We start from the raw sequence: 27,908 nt of genomic DNA, 5'->3' as shown, positions 1-27,908 counted from the left end.
CTTCCAGTTAGGTTTGTCATTTTTGCATTAAAAAAGAGACATAATTGTTCAGAAACATATTCCAAGCTGAAGATGTGAGTTTATTGAATGTCTAAGATGTGTTTAAATACAGTAAAAAAAACAAACACCAACACATCCTGAACAGTTTATTATATGATCTTCAGTATTCTTATAACACAGGTTACAAAAAATAAAATACTACATCTAAATATGAAGGTTATGTTCCATTTAAAATATGCACAATTAGAGAATCACTTCATAAAGAGTTGTAACTCAAAGTGAGAACAATAAATTACTAGTATACAGTTTTATTAAAAGCTTGATTTCCATGTAAACTTCCTTCCTATTTAAAAGATCTGCTCAGGCAAAGAAATAATTGGTTTCTAGTAAACTAAATATTTAATCTATGGCAATTAGCTGTGTCTTTTAACATAGAATACATATCTGGGCTATGGAAATTCCCTTAAGAATTACATAAATAGCTGTACAATGTTTTTTAAAAGTCTGTTTTCCTCAAGCTATGCCTGTTTTTCCTAGTAAACTTAAGTAAACTACCATGTAACTACTACTGGTTTTAATAGATTGGTCAAGTGTAGCAGTGTTAGAGTACGGAAAGCAACTTAATTTATTCAAATTTCATGCATCTTTTGGCTTGCAGTAGGATTTTTTTGGTATGAATTAGTTATATAACAGGAAAGGAGACTATCATGCTCTGAGAGAGAGTTGTATACAAGCAGTTATGTAGGTTCTGTTTAAAATTCCTGTGGAGGACAGAAATAGATAATACCACACTTCTATTAACAGCAGCTAAAATATAATCTTTGTATTAATTCCTTTACCCATTAAAACACTTCAAAGAGATTATAATTAACGGTAGGAAATAAAAGTATTTAAGTACCATAACTGAGAAATAGCTCATGTTAATCATATTCAATGACAGTACTTAAGCTTTAAAATCTGAAATTTCCTTAAAAAAACACAAATAAAAATTAGTTTAATAACTCTATTGTGGATTTATGGAAAACAAAGCCTGTTTTTCCTAATTTAACCTATTAAATATAGCCTACTTGTACTTCAATAAAAGGATGTCAAACATTACTCTGATCAGAATTTGAAACATTCAGAGCTTTCAAAAATGGCCACACTATTTGTATTTTTATTTAATCCAAGCCTTACCGATAAACAATACAGCTAATCATAACAAAATTAAGGTCATTTGCAGTTTACAATTAAATACTGCAGAGCTAAGCCTGAATTAGAGCTGTGTCACCTAACACATCCCTTTAAAAATCAATTCTTTCATAATTCTCAATGAAAATTTTAAGAGGTCTTTCATCTTTCTTGCCTGTCAGGCAAATCACTATTTGTGCAAATTTAAATACAGTACATTGACCTTAATGTAACAGTGGACAGATAGTAAAAGAAGTGTTCAAAAAATCTGCTGCACAGTAAGACTTTTTCAGAGTGCAGAATATGTCTACAATAAAGTGCTTCTCTTAATAAGTTATATTGATAATAGTATAGATGTTTACCTAGTTTTAAAGCTTAAGTTGCTTAGTAAATAGTTTAATCTTCCTGTACCTCCCCAGTCCCGCAAGGCACATTCAAAACATAAGCAAAGCACTAACTAACTGTGAAGGATTAAGCTACAATAAAAAGTTCTAAGTGGTAGTAAACTACTGACTAGGTTTGTAAACAGTACCATCCCATTGAATGTCAAGGTTCATGCATTATTGATGTGAGTTTCTGTGGAAGTAGCTTTTGAACTCCAGATTTAACAATCAAGCCAGCTTCCTTGATAATGCACTACTGTGCCTTAGTATCTTGATGTGGAATCCCACTTCTTTTGTCACTTGCACAAAAACAGATGTCACATTTGATGCATTTAAGCCTCTAGACTTCATTTACAGTTAACACAACTGATAACTGGCTGGTTTAGATCTATTTAGGTTTTTTTTTAAATGCATGTGAAGTTCACCTCTACTGTTCAAGCTTACAATGAAGTTATGCTCAGTACTCTTAAGAGAAAGTTTTGGTTATGTTAAAACATAGCTGGGCTGTTTTGTGGAGGCCTAAATTTTGACTTGATATTAATCTTGACTTGATAGAAGTAATTAGCTTATGTAAGACTAAAATGGCAGGTAGGATCAAATTGAGTAATTAATTTCTTCAGGTTCATTTAAGACCAACTTTTAGAAGCTTCTTTAGAAAAGAAGTTACAAACAAAGTACTTCACCACAAATGATCTCCTGTATAAAATACTGAAATGGGACTCGCTTAATTATGCTTCCAAAAATGTTTCACACAACTTAAAAAGGAAGTAACATCAGGTAGAGCTTACAAAAATAGTCCAAGTGCTTGCACAAGGTATACATAGCTAAACATTGCATTCATACCACAGAAGAGGAAGTTCTATGGGCAAAAGGCATTCCATTACTTTTCAAAAAAAGATCACATTGAGTTCTTTTTGGCTTTCACAACTCTTGCAACAGAGCAAACAAAAACAGAAGTATCAACGCCAGAGCTCCAAGTTTTCCTCGTTTGTCATTCTAGTCTAGCGTTTTATCACCACCTGCTCATATGCTCCAGATCCTACTCTGAAAGAATGTTTGAAAGAAATTAGTTCAATTCCAGTGGAATTTAGTTCAACTAAATGGAAGCTAAACAGCAAGTATCACAGATCAGCAATTTTGCTGTTTAAAAAAACCCGAAACAACCACTCCTCCCAAAACCCCACCACCACCCCCCAACTGAACAGCTAGTACCAGAACAGCTAAATGGGAAGGGTAGAAAACGTGTATTTACCATGCCACTGAGTAACCTACAGTTTAATGCATTAAAGCATTTTGTGTACACTACAGTCAAAATGAAGAATAATAAATAATGTTACTGAAAAAGAAGTTACTGTTGGACTTCTCTATAGTTCCTTAAACATTATCTTTGGGGTATCCCTCCTGCCCCAGCTATATCATATGCAGCTAATACTTTTTATATACATAAATAGATAAATGTCTCTAAAAAACCAGTGAGTGATAGTCGTCTTGCATTAAGATACAAGAAAAACATCTTCCAGTCTTTTGTTCACGCTGAATTGTAAATGCACAGTTACAAAACTCTGTCACGCCCCACATGACAGCATAGTGGGTTGTTTTACATGGCAAATTGCAGTACTATGTCAAAAATTAATAGGGCAAAACTCTGCCTTAGTTTAATACTCTGCCTGGACTGTTCTGGCAACTGAATTAGGACAGATCTCTATATACTACTGTAGTGTGCTCTGTAACCATACATGTTATCCTAGATAGAAATTAGTGTGCCCAGTTTGCAAATAAGCCAATTAATTATCTTTTAACCATCAGTATTGCTTGCTTGTGTAAAATGTATTTGTTTTATAACTTTCAGCATCTTAGCAGCTGCCTTTATACCTAATTCCAGAAGTACTTGCTGAATTTGCTGACATGCTGTTGCTATGCTAATTTTGTGAGATAAAGAAAAATCTTAAGAGTTATCCTGGACTGCAGAATCATGGTATTAGATCATATTCTTACCTGGTTTTAATATTTTCTCATCTAGAAGACCCTAATACATTCAGGTCAAGTCATATATCAGAGTATTTGAAGAGGGTTTAGAGAAGAAAAAAATCTCCCTGGTTCTAAAACAACTACAAGAAGATGATCTGAAGCAGATTATCAAAGGAGAGAGTTTAGGGCTACAAATAGTTGAAAGATGAATAAGCCATTGAAACAGGAATAGTGTAGGGTATGGAATCAGGAGGAGTTGTGAGCAAAACTGAAGTGAGGAAAATTATGCTTGTTACCAGGCAGACATAAAAGTTTGATACTGTAAAGGTGGATGTGTAAAACACTTAAGAATTTCTTCCAGCTCCAGAGAGTAACGTGATAAGTCTGTAGAGCTAAGATTTCAAACTGGTGCCTGCTTCCTGTGTCCATACTGAAACATTGCTTATATCTGAAAACTTTGGAACTGAGACTCTTCAGAACCTCCGAAAGTTATAATTCTTATGGCTGACACATCAGTTTTATTTTGAACTAACCTATGTGTTTTGTTTTAAAACCTGACGATCTAGTTCTTTTGGTGCCTTTAAATGATACAGAATAGAAAGATACAAAGATCAAGAATGTATATACAGAATAATTGCTGTATAAGTTGCATTTTTGTTTAGTATTACCTATGGATTAATTGTTCAGGCTACATACCTGTTAGGGAGATGATGGCTTCCAAAAGAAGTGCTTCCACCAGGGCCCACAAATAATCTTAAACCTTCTTCTAAAAAGCAAGGGAATTAACGTATGTTAGCTTCCTTTAATGTTGCCCTAGCTAAAGCTAAGTAATTTTAAATCTACTGGTTTTCTAACTGATCCTTTCAGATGCAAATATTTTAAGTAATGAGGAACCAAACTTCACATGGTATAAGTTGGAGGAACTACCTTCCTTGTAGTTTTGCCCCTGCTCTTTTCTTTTCAGACTTAAAGTAATTCTCTGGGAAAGTTACCCGAGTCATGCAAGGGTCTTTTCAACTTCTGGGAGACAGCAAGACGCAGAAAATGTAGTGATCCATATGCACAGTCCTTATGATTACAAGCAACAGGGACTATGAAGAGAGTGGATTTTCCTAAGGCCTGTAACGTGCATCAGTTTTCCTTAAGCTTCCTTGTTTATCTCCATACCTTCTGCACTTGAGTCTAAACTGAAGTCTTGACTCTGGAGTATTTTTTCAACTATATCATCAGCATCAACTCTGGTAGCATCGACCCTTTTCAGCTGTGACTCCACAGAGTCTTGCTTTACAGGATGTCTGCAAAAATAAATATATTTAGAGCTCTTGGAAGTGATATAGTAAATTGTGTTTTACTTCTGCTAGATAAGGCTCTCAAAGTTAAGTGTACCTGCAGAGTTTTTCTGATGGTGCATCCTTAACAGATGTATCAATATTAGCTTCAGTTACTTTTGGCTCAGTCTCTTCACATGGCTCTGGAATACTTCCAATTCCTGTTGAGGTACTACCCGCTGAGGTGTTTCTCCTGTGGCAAAGTTCGGACAGACTGGATGATCTAGAGTGACATGTGCTATATCCTGTTGGGAAAGTGAGGAGAGCTAGGTTACGTGTTGTTGACAGCCAAGGTCATTACTTGTATTTTACCATCCTGAAAGCAGAATTTGTCTTTTGTCTTCTTATAAAGAGACTTCAAAAGCCTTATGAATGTATGTGCATACGCCAACTAGGCAATTTACTTTGGGTTTTGTATTCTAGCACATGCTGTTTTCTTTTTGTTCTAAATAACTCTTGCTTCTAACAAATATAATGACTTGGTGTCATTACTTGCCCTTCAGCTTTTAGAACTAAGTCTCCATTTGTAAGTTATTTGTTTTTGTACATGGAAGGGGTAAAAATCTCATTCAGATATGTTAATTGGAGGGAGCTAAGGGAAAAAGCTGTCTCACATCTGAACAGATAATTCATTGTGCTTTTACAAGGAAAAAAATGTTACCCTCCCCACACCTGAAACTCCTAGGAAAAGCTTCCAACTTCAAACCGTTTTTTTTAAACATATGAAGTATACTTATTTTCTACAGTCTAAAACTGTGAAAGTAAATAAACCCCAACAATTCATAACAAAATTGTTAACAGCTACCTGACAGTTTTGACTGCTGACTTGCATAGCTCGATGTTCTGGAATGTCCACATGCACCAAGCTCATCTGGGACTGAGGCACTCTTTGATGAGACATCTGCAACATGTGCAAATCAGATACTGTTGCTAAAGCCAGCTTTGTTATTACTTTGCCTGTAATCTTGATTAGATTCAAATGTCAGATTTCCCAGAGGGATTAGGGACTTGACACTGGTTTTCTATAAACCCTTTGAAGATTCAAGTGCTGCAAAAATACCATGTATGTTAATGAATATGCATTCCTTAAAAAAAAAAAAAATCACAATACGTTTCTGTCTGAGTAAAACAGAGAGTACCATTGGGTTAGAAAGATTTGCATGAAATGTAGTTTTAGATTTGTCTACTCTGTAGACGTTAAAGATATCACTATGCTTTCCATAGTACCATAGTAGAATGGTATGCTAGATGTTTTCTGGCTGAAAAAGTAACTGTAGTTAAGACAACTTAAGCTGTGTTTAGGGTGGAAATTAACAAGCTATGTAGGAGCTTGGAGCTTATAAAAAAAACCCCAAACCCCCACAAAATCCCCCCCAAAACACCAAAACCCCTCAAAATTTCAACCGGTAATAAAGTGTTTTAATAGTATTTTTTTTCTAATAGTCTAAATTTCAGCATAACTACTCTATTTTCAACAATATTTAGACCTTTTACCACTCAAAATTTACTCAGTTATGCATATCCCTATGATTCGTAAGTTGAAAATCAAGGGCCAAATTAAATGCTCAGTCAAAACATAAATCCAAAGCAAATCAAGAAATGTGTCACACAGAAAATGAAAGATTTTAAATATTAAAAAGAAGGCAGGCTATCAATCCAGTTGCTGTTCTTTCTTTCCATTAAATAAACTGTTACAGAAGTAAAGAGAGATTCCACTGATGTTATCTAGGAGAGCGTCTCGACAAATAACCAAAGAAGGTCCCTTTGTGGGCCAACTGTCAGCATCCCTTTAAGAACTGAAGTATTTTGTACATCTTCTTGAAGCTATGAAGCCAGTTATAAAAGAATTGAGATTATAAAAGTTATAAAAGAATTTGAGTTATAAAAGAGTTATAAAAGAAAAGAGCATTATTTTATACCTGCTATGCCCAGATGTACTACTTTTACGTTTTCTCCGCCTCTTCTGTCTTCATGCAAAGATTCTGATTCTCCAGCAATTGCTATAGACATTGCTGTGGAAGGAGGCCTGTAAGAAAAAGGTGGTTAAGATTTCTGTATTTTTTCTGTAATCCCTCCAAATTGATCAGCACAGATTTTTCTTTTCAAGTAAGTTGGCATAATTCATACTGTGCTTCAAGCTAATAGGCTTATAACTTTTTCCTGAAAACTTGTAGCTTGTAGGCTTGTAACTTTTTTCTATCTAGCCCCCTGAGAAAAAGAAAAAAAAGAGAAAAAAAAAAAAAAAAAGCTTTTGCTATTGAGCTTCAGGACGTTTTACAGAATCCATCTGCTCAGCCCTCAGTCCTTGAGGCTTCTGGGGATCCTTGGAAAGGCTTTTCCTTTTTTGATGATTGGTGGAGTGATATGCTTTTATTTTGAAGTTCTTAATTATTTTTTTTAAGTGTATGAATCACAGGATAATTTATGTACTAAGAATATATAAAATTCAGTACTTTATGGAATGCATGACAAGATGGCAAGTTAAAAAAAAAAAACAAACCCGCACAATGACAGTTGGCCTACTTGGCTTGTGCACTGTGATGTACTCCTGGCTTTGTTTCACCTCTGTTACAGTACACAAGGAGATTCTGGGCTGATAACCCTCCCACTCCTAACAAAGGGGCCTATGTCACCATCTCCATGTATTCCCCTGTAAATTCTACCTCCTGCAAATTAAAAAAAGCATTATGTACGATATAATTTAAATTTGGTTCAATATTAAAAAAGCTTTTAATAAAGCTTAAATGCTTGTTTCAGTTTATATCAAGACCCAAAGGGATATTTTATTAAAATGAATAAACCTCTAAGTTTGTGTTTTGCTAGTGCAAAAGAAACTAATTAGAAAATGACAAAGTGAAAGTAATCTTCTTTTGCAAGCAAATACAACTAAAATACATTTCAAGATGTTATCTACAGTTTTTTTAATGCTTTGTTATTTTTGACTTTGGGAACAGACTGTTGGTCTGCATACAAATGGATATTTGTTGACATCTTTAGATTTGATTTATTCAATAAATTAGTCACTGTCTTTATGTACAGTAACATATTCCCTCTTATGTTACGTTTGAAAGTAAAGAGAGAAAGAGAAAAAGCACTTCTGGAAATATAATGCTTGTGTGACTTAACTGCCTAACATACTTTTGAAAGCAAGAACCGAATGCTTTCAGGGATGTCACCCCAGCTCAAACATCAAGACTTCTAGGCTTCTTCATAAAATATATAGCTGATTCCAGATTGTGAAATTGTTTTAAGGTTTATTTTTCCTTCTATGAAGAACATCTGGATTAGATAAATTTTTTGTTCTGTTTGTGTTGAAAGTTTACATTCCAGGAAATGGTTATATCATCAGTTTGGAAGAAAATGGCAAGTCTGAATAATTCCAGTTAGAGATATTTTTCTTAGGGAGCCAGAAAACTATTTAGGTACTAATTTCAACTACTTTGGTACCAGCCAGTAAAGAACAGAAATACATTGTTTTATTAGCATACAAGACTAATGATTGGTTAGTTGCTTTTGAGAAATTGGTTATCGTATCAGTGATGTATTTGTTAATAGGTCTGACTCAAAGTAAATCAAGCGGTGCTAAATAACTAGGGATACAGAAAAGCTTTGCCCAATCAGACAAATTCAGATAATACCCCCTTACTATTTATTCAGTAAGCACAAGATGAGATTTCACAGTTTTCTATTCTTTTTATTGAAGGTTAGAAGAAGAGAGGAGAAAGGGCCTTTAGTGGTGCAAGGGGACATTGACGAGTTCCTGCGGAGAATCATCTGAGCTAGACCAGTGCAGGCAACATTCTCAAATGTCCTCAGAAACAATGGTAAGGATACAGCCACAGCAGTCTCTAGTTGCTACAGAAAACAGTTCTCGATTGTCCTAATAAAACTTGCAAATCATGAGTTACTTCATACTTGTACCTCAAACTGAGTTAGGAGATCATGCTGCTTTTCTTGGAGCTGCAGCCTCATTTCACTTCAAACACAATCTTTTTTACTTAAGGAAGACTGAAGTTTATGTTTGCTGCTACAGGTTAAGCCTGTATGAGATTATTACCTCTCTTCATTGGATTATTCAGAGGGACATTGATTACCTACATTAATCTGATAAAAGATGAGTTTAAATTCAGTTTATGAGAGTATTTTGAATAAAAAAAACCTAATCCATGCTGAAGTAAAAGTGTTTTAGTGTAGCAGTTTGTAAGAAAGCACTATATCTTTACAATGGAAGATATCTTTGATCCAACATAAGGTCTGAAAGTATAAATGAAAGTTGAGAATCTACACAAAAAGTTGAGATTGACATAACAAGAGTGAAGCTAGCAATTTTTTCCAGATTGTTTTCCTTAAGCTCATTTTTTCTTTTCAGGTTATACGTAATACTTGGAACTCTGCCTTAGATTGTTTTTGAAAAGGCCAACATGAGAACAAGCAACGTTAAAGGTCTGTCTAGCCTTGCATCCTGTTTCTGTTCAGCAGCAAACAACAGATGCAAAGAGAATATGGCACACATAGTAATTTATCTCCTGAATATTCTTTCAGCATCTCCTCATCTGTAGCTTAGATATTTCTTGAGCCTCATAAGATGTTTTATACTTAATAGCCCTCAACAATTTTTTTATTCAGAAATTTGTCTTAATTCTTTCTCGAGCTGTTACTATTTACAATGTGTAGTACCAAGGAGTTCCACAGCTTAATTGCAAGTTGTGGGAAGAAAATATGTCCTCTTATTTTGATTCCATCTCCTTCTAGTTTCACTATAACAATGTGGTCAATGAACTGAAGAAAAATTGGAGTTAAAGTAGAACTTAAGGGAACAAATTTATTTTAAGGGAATTATTTCATCAACCCCTCCCCCCAAACATCTTGTGAGGAGTAAAATACAACTAAGTTGGTTTAAACCTGATCCAGACAAAATTGCCATCTACTGTCATGTAGAAATGGAGAAGATTGACATTAAACTGAAAAGCACGTACACTTTGAACAACCCAGGCTACCAACATTCTAAATTACAGAAAAGCAGTGGCAGTAAGAGTCTTGGCAAATACTGAGGATTTTTCCACGCTGCATTCATAGAAGCAGATTCTATACATATCTCTAAGCCTATCCTTAAAATGAATGGCATTTAGGTTATTATAAAATATCTCCTATAATGCAAATTACATGTGAGAGTTCTTCACTTCCTACTGATCAGGATAATTAAGCCATGGTTAGCAAGATAGCGGTGTTCTCTGGAAATAGGAAGCTTGCCAATCGCACTGTTTCAGTTTAGTTATCCACTAAGCTTGGGTGCCTCGTAACAAAATGGCTTGTTAGTCTAGAAAGAAGGCAACAATTTCATCTTACTCATGACTAGGTTTTTCCCTAGCATGTGTGATTTTTCTGTCCCATGGTTAGATATGGAAGCTAACGTGCTCTAGCAAAACTATTACATTTCCTTAACTACAGATTAAGGCCAAAGGATCCTCAATATATAGCAGTGTCTTTTCCTAGCTACCTCCTCCCTCAGATGTTACCTCTTGCATCTTTTAGTAAGTTGCATAATGTCTTTGCCAACTAAATATCTGTAAGTGCTTTGTCTTGTACTAAGTCATATCACGCTTCTGTTTTTTTTTTTTAAATAAATCTTTCAAAATCATCTGAGACTTGTGAATAAAAGTTGAAACAGCACATTTTCCAGACACAAGTATTAGTCAGATCACCCCATACCAAGTATATTTATATAAGCTTGCTGCAGGAACAGTTTCCCTTAAGTGTTTCTTTTATTTATTTTTTTTTTTTAAATTACAGATGTACAGGGTAGTATTCTTTGCTTGAAAATATACTAACTATTTAACAACAAGGAGAACTATGGTAGTTCTACTAGTATTTTTACCATGTTAGCCATTATTCAGCTACCATCCCATTTTTTTGTGCCTTTTTTTTTTTTAATTGTTGCCAGATTGGAGAGATTTATAAACACAAATTAGAAGTGTAATTCTGAACATAGAATGTATGACCAAAACACTATCCTACCCAGATTTTTTTATAAACTTACATTTTAAAGCATGGGTCTCCAGACATTAGCTGCATGTTGATCAAAACCTACACATTAAGAAAACAAAACCCACTGTAAGAAAAAAATATGAATATATGATGTATGGCCATGTCACTAAGTTATACTTGCCACAAATCTTACATTTAAGTAAAATAAAATGGCATCATTACATATGCAAATACACTTACGCAAAAACTACATCTTTTTTCTTAGTACACGTGCAAACAACACAAAATAGCATTTAAAGTAACATAGTTGCACGTACAAGATTCTGCCAAAGATACATAGATCAAGAAGAACCTTAGAATCATTAATAGTTAAGATGGCTTCAAGGGAAAAATAAAGAGACAGGAATTCTAAAAGATTAATGAGCAAACAGAATATTGTTTAAAACAGTGGGTGCTGAAGTACGTTCGTTGCTAAAAGTGTTTAGCAAACTGCTAGCATATGAGAACTGGGTGTGCTAACATCAGAGAGAAAGTAAAACCACAAAAGGTAAATAATGCCATAGGACAACAATGCATTGAGAAGGCTTGTTAGCTGGGTCAAAGCCATCAATTATAAGTTTTTTGGAAAAAGTCTATGACTGTCTTAAAGAAATCAGAAAGTGCATGCTTAAATTATATTTAAGTATAATTAATAGTATGAGAAATTAATCCTAGTGTCTTCATAGGAAAAGGAATTTTTAAAAAATTTACTTGTAACTTCTGTATGTAATTATTTTCAGGTTAATGCAGCTTATTCAATTTTTTAAACTCCCTGGACTAATGGGAGAGAACAGCACGGGGGGGTTCTTCCAACAATGCTCACCAATTGTTACATTGATTACTATCAAATAGAAAAGGGAAAGTTCCAGGAGTCATGGAGGTGTTGAAGCTGGCTTATACATGAATAAGCCAATTAAGAGACTCAGTCTTAGAAAAGCTGCACAGGAAGTTGCCCAGTCTTAAAGATATAATTGCTACATTTATATGAATGTATTAACTATTGATTCCGTTTTCCAATTCCTGTTAGAATAGAAATACCTTTTGAAAGCTTTTCTTTTACAGCTATACAGCTCCATTTCAAAGAGTAGGACAAATTGTATTTTTGACTGCATTAAAATAATGGATTTTAATGATTCTCTCTAAACAACGCTAATGTGTTTACTTTTAAATAGTTTTCCTTCTAGAAAGAGGTTCAGCAACTATGTTTTAAATTTCATTAGGTGCTTAATAATACCAGTTGTTCTCTGCTTTATGAGTTTAAGTATGATAAAGGAAACAAATTACTTTGAGAATGGAGTTATCCTGTCTTGTATTTTTGGTATCATAACCTTCCAGTAAACAGCGACGAGTGGTATTTCCCGATCCAGCAAACTCTGCTAGATTTAGATCTGCAAATCCCAGCTGTTAAGAGAAAATGACAAAGTTAGTAGTAAGCATATTACTAAATGAAGGTACTTGCTACATGCACAGTATTGGGTGCCACTCAGCAGCAGCTTCTCTCAAATATGAGTAAGAGGATGCCCATTAAAGGGAGTGGCCCAAGGCAAAAAGCGGAAGACAAATTTTGAGTGTCAAATTCTGCATAGCTCCATTTTCAGTTAAAAATTAAATTCTCAAGAGGAAAAAGAACAAGGAGGGTTTTCTTTATTTTTAAAAGTAAACACATGCAGAAGGATTTACTTTTATCAACCCTTTCAACATACTAAATTGAAAGAAAAAACATTCTGGTGGTATAATATTATTAGATACTTATTAAACACACTGACCGAGAGCTCCAACACCACTGTGTGACTATAATGCACATAATGAAATCATGGGTATTAGAGTACTATTCTGGAATTACTTTAAAAGGGCATAAAATGACAAGAAAGGAAAGCTGATTCGTAGGCAAAATTAGATACATCTCAATTGTACCTTTGCATATGCCTTTCCTCCTTTTAACTCCTAGAAAAAAAGAAAAAAAAGACATGCCATTAAGCCATTAAAGATACTGATTGAGGGTTTTTTGTTTGTTTTTTTTTAGAAAAGCAAATACTAATCTTCGTTTTAAAGTAGCTCAACACACATTTGCTAGGCTGTACTGTTGTCATTTAGAACTTAATATTAATACTGTCCTCGGTGCAGGCCAGCAGGAGACTGTCATCTTGCGGAGGGGCGGAAGGGTGAGTGCCTGATGCCAACCAGCATTTGGCTCTTGCAAAGTCTAGCCCCAAAGGTAGGAAGTGCTGCATACAAAATTCTGGTACTTAGCACAGTTCAAGGCTTCTAAGTTTACTGCTCCTTGCTAGAAGTATCTATCAAGGGCTAACTTTATAAAGACTGATGAGCGATTCCTTTGCTGTCCTGCTGGAATAAGTGTTCTTTTCAGTAAGAACGTAAAAAAACATCAATTAGTCAAACTAAGGTAATTAATAAGATTACTATGAAATTTTTACTAGAAGAATACCTGACATGGTTGCAGCTAAAATTTGCTTTATGAAGTTTATCAGACATTTAAAAATTAAACCAAAACAAGTGAAAAAAGAGCAAGGAAAGAGGAGAGGAGGGAAAAAGAGCTACTTACCTTCCGTACAGACACCCTGCAAATGCAAGTATCCAGAATCCCTGTTGTGGCACTGATTTTACACATAAATAAGAACTTTTTCTTCCAGCGGACACAGTTTGCCTGTACTACCTCCCTGCAAATAGAGAACATATGCTTAGCATCAGTTGCATATACATTCAGGACAGTAAAATGCAATAGAACAGCTCAAGAACAAACACTGGTTCCACTGTTTGTAGAGTGGTCACTTCATGCAAAAGCTGATCCAAGGCCTGAATAATCATCCTTCATTCTTCTCTTTGTGTAGCAAGACTGATAACTGTTTCAAACCTTGAACACAATATTAGGCCTACAGAAAAATTCAAGAGTCGTGTTTTTGCAAATGAATGAGACCGTGATTTCTCCAGTTTGCCTCAGGAGAGTGAATCTTCCTGAACATCAGCTCCCAGGCACTGTCTTCCAAGCTGCTGAGCTTTGGAATGTGCTCAAGATACTGTCTTTGACAAGTAGTTTTTCAATACAGAGGAAAGGAGCATCATACAAAGCAGCACTAGATAAATTTGAGGCCTAGAAAAGTACAAAGGAGATGATGTAGAATAACCAGATACAAAGTAAAGCACTTGGGGCAAACAAGAATTTCACCTACATACTGGGAGCTTGCCATTTGAGAGCAAAATAAGACGACTAATATCTGAACGGATTTGTTCCTTGCAGGAGGATTACAACCTGACCCTATGATGCGGCTGAAAAAAAGGCAAAATGTAGGATGCTTTCAGCTATATTAATGTTATTATACAAGGCTCAAATGGAACACATTGTTCTGTTTGGGTAACTCTGGCTGAGCAAGAACAGACTCCAAAATGAACAGGTACAAGGGGGACAACTAAGAAAACTCCTGTATCTTATAAGAAAAAAATTATATATAATAAAAATACACTAAGTCAGTCAAACACTTTAGAGACCAAATAACTTCAAGTCAAACGAAAAGTGGTTAGGACCAAACTAAGGCATAATCAAACATCCATTTTAAACTGAAAAGTACAAGGTCTCAAGCCACTCAGCGAGTTTGTAGAACAGCCTTCAAATAAGAGAAGTAGGAGCAAAAAAATCTTAACTGTATTTAAAGACAAGGTTGGCCAGTTTGTCAGTAACAGGGGACATAGGGACTGGTGATTCTGAGGGGTCTGCCTCAATGATCAAAAGCTCTTTTCTTGTCCCACGGTTCCAAACTCAGAATTTGGAACTGCGGAGAAATTGTGCTAATTACTTCTACCGCTCTAATCGTTCCAGTACTGTCTTCACACACTAAAGCAATATTTGTCCTTTTCTTTCTCTTCAATTTTTCTAATACATACATTCCTATGTTTTATATTAACTTCTTAGAGCAGCTTATTATTGAAGATCCAGTCTGACATCTTTAACAGAGGTAGAATTCTATGGTTCCACATAAGCTGGAGTCAGAGTTTATCACCTGTGGAGAAATGATCAATCGCAAGGCTCACGGAAAAGCTCCAATTTGCTGTGCTGGTGAGACTGCCAGCTACAGTGCTCACTGGCACTGTGACTTCCTAGGGTAGGAATAAACTAGCCTGCCTAAAATGAGTCAGTTCAATGACCACAACAGACTAACGGATTCTGATGATACAACACTGAGTCATATTTAAGCATGTGACCTAAAAGGAACAGGCTCTGTACACCACAAGCTACCTACCTTTTATCCGTTATGTTTTATATTGTAAACTTTACTGTGCTTTGGGGAAAAAAAAATCCCAAACTGCCAGTATGTGAGTTATTTAAATCCAAAATAGAACCTGAATTCAAAAAAGGCAAATTACTAATAGTTACATCCTCTACTGGAAACAGGCTCAAGCAAGAAGTCATCAAGTAAAATACAACCTTAAAGGGATATTTGATAACTGCTAACATTTGTTACACTTAGAAGGTCTGGGAATAACTTGTAGCACTTCCGTGATAGCTGCTCAACTCTCAGGTAAAGAAAATAGGCAACTAGATGTCCGATGTCAAGCAGAACACAGCTATCCAAGTGCATGGGTATCTGGGGTCTGCGTATTTGCAGGTTTCATACACTGCTTTCATACACACTGCTTAAAGATAATGCAAATTCTGAGAACGCAGATCACAGTGGTCCAGTAACTTAGAAATGAAATCTCCATAATTTATTTTTCTAAAGTTCTTATTTTCCTAAGTAACATTTTGAACTTATCCTAGAAACAAACAAACAAAAAGAGCCTCCTCTCTCTTAAAAACACCACTACATCAAAATCAGTTTTACCTTTTTCATGAGCTGTCTAGCTACAAACTTTGCTTCAAATAGAGAAGGGATATTTATGTCACTATCTTAAGTCATTAAATTCTCCATAGTACTCTGATCCTTCTGTCAACAGTTCTATCAGGATAGACTGAGAATGCTAGAAGCTCTTATGAAACAATACTAATGTCCTCTGGGAGCACCAGAAGCAACAGGCCTGCATTGATACTGAAAGACAACAGACTTGCTCATGCCCTCAACCCTGCCGGTAGTTACCCTAACTTTCAGGAGCTTGTTAGACTAAAAAGTCTGAGCAGGAAGGTGAACTTAAATGCAGATTAACTAAGTGATATGGTTGGTCAAGATTTTCTTTCACTAAAAACATCACGCTTTCGCACACTGGTAGTATTCCTCCCCAAAAAATTCAAACACATTGACACAAAAAAAATCAGATTTTTATGTAGTTTCAGCACAGTGTAAGGATCTCAGTTTTAACACACCACTATAATTTAAAAACCTCTACATTAAGAGGATAATTAAAAATGCTGTCGTCTAACAAAGTGATTGTTGTAGCCGGCTGTCTGTTTTACTGGACTTAAGAGAGTTACTGAAATTAAATCATAAGGACGTCAAAAAAGTATCATTAGCTTCTTTCACTGGCACATTGTTTTAAAAAACAAGATATTTGAAACATTCATACACGATCTGCAAAAAAACCCCAGCCAACTGCCCCCCCCCCCGCCACCGAACAGTTTTTCTAATTCCATTATATAAAGAAAAATTTGACATATTTTAATGAAGGTAATTTTTGTGTGAAGAAAAGCACCAGCAAGTTATTCCCCTCATACTGAAAAAAACAAGTCACATAATCAGAACATTTAACTTTAAAGAGTAATATGTAAGTTTCTGAGATTCTTAGTTCAAGTGCAAGGCCTTTAGAAAATAAACAGTTTCATTGATTGGTTACTATAGAAATGAACCCAGATAACTTCTTGGCAACTGTGCCTATGCTACAGGGCACGCTGGAGAAAGCTTTCCGTTATGAGTCAGTTTCCTATGAGCCTCATAGTCACTTTACCACATGCAAAGCAAAACCAGTTGTTTTATGAATCAAAATATATCTTAGTACTAAGATACATTCAAATATGTACTAGGTTGTCGTGCTTTGGTGTAACTTAACGAATGCTGCCAGTAAGACCTAGCCAAGAATAAATTGAATAGACATACTTTAAAATAAATTTATTCCAAAGTATAATTTAAGTTACCATCAGTTTAACAAATTAAGTGTTTTTTCTTTAGAGGGACAATTTCACATTGACTAAATTTCAGATGCAAGATTTCAGCTGTAGACAAGTCTTTTTCTGTACCATACACAATTGCAGTTTAGAATGATGAATAAAAGTCTTGATTTTTCTCTTCTGATCCACAAAAGAGAAAATCAACAAGAAAAAGAAATACAACACAAAAGAAACAACAAATCCTAATCAAATCAACTCCTCATCCTAATTTGTTAACAAGTGATGGGCTCTTTTTTTTTTTTTTTTAAGGTGTTTATGACCTGCAGATTGTTTGTTCATTTCCACATGGATAAAGGATATGAATAACGGCTTGTTTCAGCAAATAGCCACAAATGCAAATACAAATGACTTTTAAGGACCTTAAGTGTCATGGGAAAAATCCCTACTTACCAAATGGAAAAGCTTTAGCAGGAGAGGCTTAGAAATAAAGAAGCCAAAACTCCTTGTGGGCATTTACCAAAATACTGTGTTCCATTAATTAGAAAATTGTTTATTCAAGTTTTTATCTGAATTATTCTAGACAGCCAATTATAACATTTAGCCATATGTGGATGATTATGTTGAACGGATTGTTTTTCTAGTGTAATTATTTAGAATCATTGGTCACCAAGGAAACAAAAAATTGGGAGCATTTGTTTTCAGTTTTAAGATGCCATTCAGTCTGTATATTAGACTGCTTTCATATGAAACTACTTCTAGAAATACTTTTGGAATCAATTGGGTCAGTATGTTAGGGAAGGGGTGTTTGCTTAGACAACTTACAGCTTTTGTACAGAATGTGAGTTACCTAAAATCTCACTATAAATGCCTTGAAAAAATAACTTTTTCACTCCATGAGGTAAACAAGAATATTATTGTTATAACTGTTACTTTTTAAAGCTGGTAGTTTAATGGGAGGGCTGCTTTGGATTTCTAAGAATTGCTGAGGCCAGGTTCTTAGAGTCCAAAGTACAATGAATAAAATACCTTTAGAAGAGTTCTCTGAGTGAATGCAATTTTTCCAATATTGCCTAAGTTTTGCTTGCTTCTTTTAGGAGAAAATATGTCATGTTGATCAGAGAGCCCGAGAGAAGTGAGGCTGCTGCAGCTCCACTCCCCAGATCCAACCAGTAGCAAGGCTGAAGACGAATTCCCGGTAAGCACCCACACACACCACACATAGGCAGCCGGCCACGTGGATCACAGACACGCAGAGTGCTCGAAGAGACAGCCGGCACCAACAGCCTCACCCTCTGGCTGAACAGGACAGAGCTCTGCTAGCAGGACCCATATATGTCTCCCAGGCTACACCACCTACTCGACAGCTAGACTGGCTTGATCCGTGATAGCATTTACACACTCGCACACCTGCACTCGCTCCAGATGCTGGCACCACAAGCACACAGGTCTCTGTCTTCTGGTCCCACCCCAGTGGCTGGCACTTAGTTTCACTCATATGGTCTCTCCAGTTGCTGGCACCCAGGCACACAGGTGCTCTGGCCCACGATCCCAGGCCAGCTGCTGGCGTAATGGACATACAGGCCCCTGCGACCCACAGTCCCACTCCCATGGCTGGCACTTAAGTCCACTCACTCAGGTCTCTCCTGTTGCTGGCATCACAGACACCCGGGTCCTCTGATGCACAGTCTTGACTCCGGGTGCTGGCAATCAGACCCCTCCCCCCATATACACGGAACAGAGGGTTCTTCACCCAGGAAAGAGTTAGGAAGTAGTTTAGTATGAAGATACAATAGACTGCACTGATTAGGAACGGAGACAAATGTACCAACCAGCAAACTATTTATACCTAACTGGCCTTTTTATCCCCTTACCTCTCTATTTTCCCCACCCTTGTTCCTCCCCAAATCACCTAAATTAATCCCTTCCTCCATCTTTAGTTCCTCCCCTAAACATCCCATAATAAGCCTCTTCCCCTGCATCCCATAACGTGTCTCATAGCCCTATGCAGCAACTCCCCTCAGTCCAAAAGGTGCTTTAGTGTTAGCTCAACACGATGGGTTTCCTGCCTGGACAATGGGGCTGAGGCTCTCCCGGGACAGCCCTGGGAGGGGCCCGGACAGGGCATCCCCTTGTCCAAGTCCATAATTTCAGTTCCCCGCCTGCCTCTGTGTCCCTGGGCTTGTGTAGATGGGCCTTAGATGGGCTGATGGTTCCTGTAACAGGCCTGGGAGTAGTTGGGGCAGGGTCTTATTTTAGCTCCCCCACCCTCCACTGCCTTTGTTCCCTGCGCTTGTTTGTGGGTGTGCATATGAACTTTTATCACCTAACCTCACAGCTTCCTTTGATCAACCCTTAGCTGAATAAACTTAATACAGTTAGCTCTGTCCTTCTAATACAAATACAACGTTTAGTAGATTGGAGTAACACAGTTATTTTTAGTATAGGAAATAGTCTTTTAAAATGGGAACAATATCCCATTCATATATATATTTTACATATACACTTTTTTTATACATACATATAAAAAACCAAACATCTTTCTTCTGCAGAATGCCAGAGCACCTAAAAAACAATGCCAATGTCATAATCCCACATTACAGAGACAGGAATTAAGGCATTAGCCTATAATATAACAGTTTATCAGCCACTTTCAGTGCCCTCAGTGGTTCAGGTACTTTACAGTAAGAGTTGACCTTTCCTAGGCCATCTTTAGCATTAGGAAGGTATTGTTGGATACTAGGGAACACATAATGGTTTGGCATGCAAGAGAAGAATACCCTCTTGCACTGTTCTTACCCAAAATCTACTTCCATTTCAAATTTGGGCAGTGTCACATTTGAGGGAAAGATACAGGTACCCATGCAATAGGCTTCCAGAGCAATTGAGCAGCTATCTTATCAGTCCACTTTCAAGCAAAACATTGTGCACTACTATTCAGTCTCCCAAGATCTGCCAAGTAGCTTGGTATTTGTAAAGCATTGAGATCCTCAGAAGAAAATTATTCTTACTACACAGAAACGTAGTCGTCTTGTTTGGTTTAGATCCATGCAGCTGAACTGTCAAACAATATAGTTTACTCATGTCTTTTCTTTTAATATCTCTACTGTACATACAAACAAAAATACAAACAAGATCACCCAACAAAGAGATCCTTCACTTTCAAATTAAACTAAAATCCTTACTGCTAAAGTTGATAATGGAAGTAGAAACAAACACAAATAGACAAATATGAAATCAACACAGGTATTTTAAAGCAAATAAAGAGATCTAGCACCAACACAGTACCAATTTTATTCAAATGTATTCTAATACATTTGTGCATCTAATACACATAACTTAATACACATAAGATACACGCTGCCCATGCATGCACTCATCATCTTTAAAGAATGTTGAGCTACAAAGGAGCAAAAAATATTCAATATAACTTTTCAAATACCAAGCTCTACTTTAAATTGTTATTTGATAAGCAGAATGCTAAATTTAGTCTTCATATAGAAAGATGCATCTCTTGAAGTCAGAGCTCAGAGCATGATCTCCAGAGTGTACACTGTAGTAATAAATTTATTTCTTATATTCAGGAAGAAATACAGTTTACTTTTCCTTTAATATTCTGTGTTTCCTCCATGCCTGAGTCATATAAGAGGACACATTCTCTCCAACAAAAACATTTTTTCCTAAGCATTGCAAAAAACCTAACAAAACCAGTCATTTACAAACAGAGCTTCAATGTTTCACAAATTTCAGCACTAAGCAAACCAGCAACAGCTGGCTCTGCAGGAAGAGCTCCCCTTGTTTACAGTGCACAACTCCCCAGTTAATTTGCTGTTAGTACATGCAAAACTTTAACAGAGCAATCATTTTCTATTCCACATGTTTTTACTCATAATAAACAGGTTAAATCTTTAACTAGCAACATTTCATGTCAAGTATTTCTTATAAAATACGTATAAACTCATCATCACATGGAAATAGAGCTGCTTTGGAATACTTATGAAAAACTGCTGGTTACAAGCAAATGCAGAAACCTAAAAGGGAATTAGCACTGTGAAGGGCAAACTGCATTAGCAAGACTGTCGCCAGCAGTTCAAAGGAAGTGATTGTTCCCCTCTGTTGAACATTTGTGAGGCTCTATCTGCAGCACTGCATCTGTTTTTGGGGTCTTCTCGGTAGAAGTAAGACACTGATAAACTGAAGCAAGCCCAGAGGGTGTGAGATGAGGGTTTGGAATCAGGGATGAGGAGGATGAAGCACCTGTTGCAGGAGAAGTTGGGAACATGGGATTTTTACAATCTGAAGAAGAGGTGAAGGAAGATCTAATTGCTATCTTCAGCCATCTCTATCGAGTTAGAGAGAAGATGGAGCCAGACATTTCTTAGTGGGGAGCGGAGAAAGGAAAAGCAATAAACAAGAGAAATTCCAATAAAATAAGGGAAAAATATGTTCACAGCAAAAGTGGTGAAGCAGAGGGACAGGTTGTCTACAAAGACTGGAATCCCCATTCTTATGGATTTTCTGAAGTTGACAGAACAAAGCTCTGAGCTTCCTGATCTAATTAAAGTTAGTCTTGCTTGGAGCAGGAAGTTGGACTACATGATCTCTAGCACTCCCCTCCACCCTAAATTATTCCATGAACAGAAATAGTCCTTAAAATATGAAGGCAATCAGGTGCTATGGTGCTTGCAAATGGCAAGTTTATGACAGCAAAATACTGTGCTCCATGTACCGTGCTGGGGTCAGGGGGAAAACAAGCCAACAACATTACCAGCTCTTTTAAACTGAAGTGCCTATTCTCCTGCACAAACCAGACACATTAAGCATAAAAGCTTTTCCCCCCACCCTCTCCTCTTTAACAGATGCCTGGCATGCATCTCTTTTCAGGAACTTTTTCCTGAAAAGCTAGCTGTTGCTGTATCTCTTACAGTACTTACAGTAACAAAAGCCTCACAAGAATGAGCCCTTTTCATAACTGCAGTAACCAGTTACACCCCATGCAAAATGCAATCTGTACAAACATGTTCTTGTCTGCTACTGTAGTCCAAAGATGACTCTCTTCAGATCTGATTTTATTTTCTTTACTCCTTTGATTAATTCTTTGATTTTCCTCCAGTCTGTTTCAGACATTTGATTTCTTCATCCCTCTTATTTCCACACCGTTACTCTTCCACCTTTATACATGCACTCTCCACTAATATTTCAGCCTTAGTTTCTTCCCCTTCAGCCCTGTCCAGAATGTCCACATCAATCCTTGTACATCCCGTTACCTTCCTCAAGCATTTTCTCTAGATCTGTTGACTAAACCCATTTTATTGTAAGTATTAATGAAAAGCTGAAGAGGTACAAGGAAACTACATTTAAAAAAAATGATAATTTGCATAGAGAACTTCCCCTTCTTACCTCTTCCTCTCTACAGAGAGGGACAGGGCCTGGAAGCTGCTCAACCAACAGTCTCACAACTGAAAAAACACTAAGTGGACACTCGGGAATCTGAAAAGATCAGCTGAAAAATTGCAAGCCAGGATTTTTATCCCACCGCCAATTTGCCTCATAGCACTTGAAAACTTATTTTGTTTCAGTTTATCCAACTGCAAATCCAGTTACAGCTGAAAAGCTATTAGAAGTAGCATTATTCATTACCAACTCTGAAGACTGTCAACAGGATTCATAGATTATACAGGAAGATGAGAGTGATAGGGACAGTAATTCCATGTGACAGGTATGTTTTTCTAACAAGTACTTTTGTTTAAAAACAGAAAGCTGGTTAAGCTGTGTCACTATCGGGAGACTTTTTCCCTTTCAAATGCAATAGCAGCAACAGGGAAAACAATGGTTAAAAAGCAATCTGAAGAGTCCAGTGAGGCAGAAAATGTACTTGCTGGAGTCACTAAAACCAGATGTAGTTTTAGGCAGTCGAGAAGGAGGTAGCCAAGCATCACCAGAAGTAAGATGTACTTATTATCTGGAAGATAAGAAATCAATTTCTACAGAAGACAATTACATACTCTAGCCTTTATCTATTAGGAATAGAAATATATTTATGCAAGATCTCTGAGACTGCCTCTCAGGACTCAGGAGTGTGCTGTACATAAGAAGAACTTCCCTGGAATCTGTTGGAGAATAAAGTGTTTTGATGAAAAAGTTAGAATTCTCAGCCGCCCCTAATCTCTATCTGTCACACAGATACCGATCATAATCGGCTTCTTAGTTTTGAATGTTCTTTTGTAAAAGAAGGGAGAGAGAAACATCAGCAGTCTAATGTGTCAGAAATCAGATCTCAAAGGCAGATGACCAAACTGAAGACTGCAGTCATAAGGACACCCCAACAAAGAATTCCTTTCCTTGAGTGGGGTGCAAGTAGAAATCCAGCTAAAAATGTAACTACCAAGCTCACAACTACTGTAGCCGAATCTATATAGTACAGTGCTGAAAGTACACACTCAAGAAATAAGATCCTTTACTTTCCCAAACTTCTTTGGTTTCCTCATATCCCATCTGTTCTTCTGCTGCTGGTTGAGCAACAACTCAGCCTATGAGCAGTTATCTACCCTAGGGGCCCATCAATTATTTCTTCAGCCTATTAAAATGAGGGCAGTTGGAGACAGCCTATACTTTCAATATATTTATGTCTGCATTAGACTAGCCTTGAATAAATATGCTTAGTATTTAGTCAAGTCTATACCTTAAAATACTATTTTTCTGTTAAAAATATTCATAGGTGTAATTTCTGCCCTGGAATAATGTTCTGTCCTTTCATGGTGCAATAGACATTATGTGCACAATATTTTATGACCAGACAGTGTATAGGTACATAGTTTCCTGGAATCTGCACAAGTATTAATGTATCCAATTTCAAAGAGAGATATCTATTATCATTGCCCCAGGGAAAAATAGAAATGTAGAGGGCTGCCTTTCCACATAGGAAGGCAGGCTTAAGCTAGAAATTTTTCTAAATGAAAATGAGGTTTGTTAGCATAACTTTGCATACATCCACAGCCTGTTTGCTGAAAATCCACTCTTTGTTAGAAAATCTGAAAATACTATTGTAAAGATCCAGGAGTCATATTAGAAAGCAATTTCAAAAAGGGGAGGGCAGAAATTACACTGTATGGCTGATTGGCAGTTTACTAAAACAACCGAACAAACCCTCCCCCCTCCCACAACTCCCTTCAAGGTTTGCTGCCTTGTAGAGTCCAAGCTTATAACCCACTCGTTCTCCCTAGAATTCCAGGGTCCTGTTGTTGCACACACACTCAGACATTCCCCCCAAGGTTTAAACACTGCTACTACTTGGCTGTTCAATGTCCTTTGATCAAAATAGTATTTGACAGTACCAGACTACTTTAAGAAGTTGAATGTTTTGTCAGGTAATTAAGCATTTAGCATTATGATACAGAATTTTCTCTTCCTACAGTAAATATTCACAAACATGCATAGAGAAGTTTCAAATAGAAGTTTTCAGATTGGAGTTCTAAAAAACTACATACAAACACAAAAAAACATGGTGATGTGTAAACAATTAATATGGTTGCTGTTTATATACAAACCAGATCACTATGTGCTGCACTATACAAGCTTGCTTTATCTGGTTACAGAATTTGTATGCACTTCAGGCACGCATCTGTGTCACTCAGAAAAGTAGTTGGACTCTGACAACAAGTCTCCCATAACCTGGACCATGTCTTCAGAACGTATTTCTTACATATCTCTCTCTCAGTAAAGATCCGAGAAGTGAAAAAAATATTTTTCAGTAGCTTGAACTTCCATCCGTCTTCTTTTTGTCCCACTTCATCGTTCAGAGGGATGATCTGGGTACCACATTGCTTGCAGGATCAGGGCTTTAATCACTCATACAGCATGATCCACACAGGGCTGAAAAGACGACCACTTGAATCTGTTTTCATTACAACTCATTACATATAGGCCTTTATTGCAATGCCGTGCCTGTGTTTTCTTTCAGCCTGACATTTCTTTCTCAATGAGTAAGCTTTGGAAAGAAAATGCTAATAATATTAGGCTGGTTTATAGCTTGTTGATATGACTGCCTTTTTTTTATTTTGGTTTTTTTTTTAAGGCAACAGGCAGCAGGGTATTGGTTTGTATCAGTACCAACTTGAGAACTTAATTCTCAACAACTTCTCCCCAGAAAATTAGTTTACTACACCTCAGTCAGTAATAAAAATAAAAGCTATTAAGAAGACATAGTCAGTTTTTTCAGGTATTAGACAATATTTGAGATGAGTTTGTTTATTACTTTCTGAAACACAATGGAGTTCTTCAAACTTCTTTTATAACGCTACAAAGATCACTACTTTAAGGGTACGACTGCCAGCTGACACTGAAACTAATAAATGCATGCAACTGGAAGATGATGGCCATTAAAAAAGTTTGCAACTGACAAGTTTTGAAATGCTGCCACTCTGATGTTAACTTAATTTCTTCCTCATTTATTCAGACCTTTGCTGAATCACCACTGTGAAAATCCATCTGTTAGTTCTTAAGCAAGAGCAAAGGCACTCCCTAAATTGGCATTGAAGGATCACTGCAAAGGAATTCTTTACCTTCTTACCAGCATACCTCAACACTTCTCAATCCAGCAGGAATGGGCCAGTTACACTCACAGGGACTTCAATATATGTTTCACTGCTGTTCTTTTTTTTAAGCCATACCTCAAGAAAAATAAAATGGAAGAATTTTAAAGCTTCTTTGACTCTAACACAACTCTTCCACACAATTTTTTACATCGTCACACTTCCACTGACACTTCCTATGTACACGTACTACCTCCTATCACGCATATTTCACTCTAATACACTGTTCACATTCATAAAGATATGCATGTATGCTTTCAAGCTTTTAATTTTAGCATCATAAACAGGCAAGGCAAAAAAGGCTAAGATCACAATAATGTGCTCAGCTAAAATCAACTCCTTTAAAATAGAGATACTGTCCAGAAGATGTATGTCATCCTGTGAAAATGACTTCAAGGCAATAAGGACTGCATTAGGACAGTAATTGCACATCAGTGCCTAAAATCATGATTACCATCATCATCTATTACTCATGAAGAAGTCGCTCACAAGAAAAAAAGAGACATGGAATGGAACAGAACACTGATGAGTTGAAGACCCTCCAACCAAACAGAAGAAAAATGAATCTTCAATTATATATGCTAATATAACGGAATGGTTAAATAAGGAGGTTTTAGGCCAAAGTTCCATTTTTATGCTCTTTATTCTCCTTGATTAATTCTATTTACAGAATCAAAAGCAGGTAACGTAGCAAGCTCTGTAACAGCAGTATTTTAATAAGAAAATAACTGAATATTCATAGATTTGTTACAGATTTCCATCTGCTCCTGGAATTCTATGAGACATTTTTCAGTAAATCCTTTTCGTAATAACATTAAAGTAGTATAATAACCCATACAACATGAACAAGTGTAATGGGAGAGTAGTCTTCTCCCCAGACCTGAAGCTACAGCACACCCTTCCTATTGACAAGGTTCTGCCTCTGTACCTGGAAAAAATCAACCCACTTGCACTCTGTTTACCCATTGCCACCAGTGGATCGGGAAGCCACTGTCACAGATGACGGCTCTATTGCTGAGGCACAAAAGAAGAAAACTAAAAAGAAAACAGACATCTGTCTAGTGCTGCACTTGCACTGGAGAATTAAGCATGAACGAAGTCAGTAACGCGTATGACCTGAATGCGTACAGGAAATAAGAGAGCACTTTTCCATGAAACTGTTTATGTCAACTCTCCATGTAAATATCCACAGAACGAAACACCGTGAGCCAGTGTCCAACGGAATAAAACGTTAAGGTCGCACAACTCACATTCACAGGGGACGGCTCTGACTTCGGACTTGGTGGCAAGACATTTCTTCCCCTCCCGTTACCCAAACAATCAGCTCTGTAGCTCGAGGCGCTATGGCACGGGCGACCGGTTTCTCTAGGACAACCTTCATCCACTCATGGATTCATTTCCCCTGTTGTTCAGTGTTTAAGAGTCTCAACATTTATTTTCAAGTGTTACGACTTCAAGCAGCAAGGAGTCTACAAGGGCTCCCGCACCTACTCTCTATTGCCATCGGTGCCGGTAACGCGGACGGGATGCGAGGACAGCCAGCCTGCCCGGTGGCAAGCCGTGCCGCAGGAGCTTTGACCGTCCGTGCCCGCTTCCCGTTCCGCGGGGAAGGGCGAGCAGCACGCCCGCAGCCGCCGGCGCCGGTCCCGGCTGGGAACCGGAGCCCCCAGAAGCCCTGGGGCAGCCGCCGGCGCGGCGAGCCGCGGCGCGGCCGCTCCCTGCCTCGGGCCCCCGACCCCCGCCCGCCCGGCCAACGGCCGCTGCAGCGCGGGGGCCGGCTGAGCCCCAGCCCCCGCCCCCGTGCGGGGCGCCGCCGAGGGGACCAGAGGCGCGGGCGGGGGGGCTGCGGAGGCGGCCGGCCGCCCTGGCTCTCGGGGGGACGCGGCTCTGCGAAGGCGCGGACTCGAGCGGAGCCCGTCGGAAAGGGGCGGGCGCGGCCGGGCCGGGGCTGCCTGCGGGGGAGCGGGCGCCCCGGCAGCCGCGGGGACCTACCGGGAGGACTCCCCGCTGAAGCTGCCCCCGTCCAGCAGCCGCACCTTGCAGAAGAGGATGCCGTTGACGAAGGGCACGGAGGAGAGCTCCTCCAGCTCCAGCTCCACGCGGAACTTGAACTTCTTCTTCTTCATCATGATGAAGGCCATGGGCCGGGGGCTCCCCGGGGGCCGCCCCCACGCCCGCTCAGCGCCGCGCGGCAGCTCCCCTCCGCGCCGACCGCCCCGCTCCACTCCACTCCCATGCCCGGAGCCAGGGCGGCACCGCCGGGCTGGGCCGGAGCGCTGGCCGCTCCCCGCTCAGCCCCTGGCGGCCGCGGCGCCTCCCGGCCGCGCTTACATGGCAGCCGGCGCCTCCCTTTCAAACCCGCCCGCCTCCGCTCCGCCCGCTGCCGGCAACGGCTGGC

The 27,908-nt window shown here is 38.0% G+C and overlaps 1 protein-coding gene and 1 long non-coding RNA gene across 6 annotated transcripts; one reads left to right on the top strand and one right to left on the bottom strand.

The window, feature by feature from the left end:
* Window positions 1-59: 59 nt before the first annotated feature.
* EEIG2 (EEIG family member 2) lies at window positions 60-27,834 on the bottom strand. Of its 5 annotated transcripts, XM_075156504.1 has the most exons (12): window positions 25,497-25,587; window positions 24,622-24,791; window positions 13,437-13,551; window positions 12,788-12,817; window positions 12,158-12,274; window positions 10,887-10,933; window positions 6,769-6,875; window positions 5,655-5,750; window positions 4,908-5,094; window positions 4,689-4,816; window positions 4,218-4,287; window positions 60-2,597 (listed from the first exon to the last, which is right to left on the bottom strand). In XM_075156504.1, coding segments are annotated over exons 2-12 (942 nt in total). In that variant the 5' UTR covers window positions 24,624-24,791; window positions 25,497-25,587; the 3' UTR covers window positions 60-2,554. The 5 variants fall into 5 exon arrangements, with proteins under 5 accessions (XP_075012605.1, XP_075012604.1, XP_075012603.1 ...); XM_075156503.1 differs by lacking the exons at window positions 24,622-24,791; window positions 25,497-25,587 and adding an exon at window positions 27,503-27,834 and having other exon boundaries at window positions 60-2,592; XM_075156502.1 differs by lacking the exons at window positions 24,622-24,791; window positions 25,497-25,587 and adding an exon at window positions 27,503-27,833.
* Window positions 3,431-19,658, top strand: LOC142085027 (uncharacterized). Its single transcript, XR_012674528.1, has 4 exons — window positions 3,431-3,528; window positions 8,553-8,673; window positions 9,219-9,292; window positions 18,017-19,658. It is a non-coding gene; the product is annotated as an uncharacterized LOC142085027 (long non-coding RNA).
* Window positions 27,835-27,908: the final 74 nt, after the last annotated feature.

The sequence above is a fragment of the Calonectris borealis genome, chromosome 8 (genome assembly GCF_964195595.1).
Source record: "Calonectris borealis chromosome 8, bCalBor7.hap1.2, whole genome shotgun sequence".
Taxonomy (NCBI): Eukaryota; Metazoa; Chordata; class Aves; order Procellariiformes; family Procellariidae; genus Calonectris; species Calonectris borealis.
The sequence above is the reverse complement of the archived record's forward strand: the minus strand, read 5'-3'. Positions and strand labels throughout refer to the sequence as shown.

Coding starts and splice junctions, on each gene's coding strand:
- EEIG2 (XM_075156502.1), bottom strand. CDS start 27,651: ATGGCCTTCATCATGATGAAGAAGAAGAAGTTCAAGTTCCGCGTGGAG. Junction 10,934..12,157: donor AGGATAACTCCATTCTCAAA/GTAATTTGTTTC, acceptor CTTAATGTGTAG/GTTTTGATCAACATGCAGCT. Junction 5,095..5,654: donor TCAGCAGTCAAAACTGTCAG/GTAGCTGTTAAC, acceptor CTTTCCCAACAG/GATATAGCACATGTCACTCT.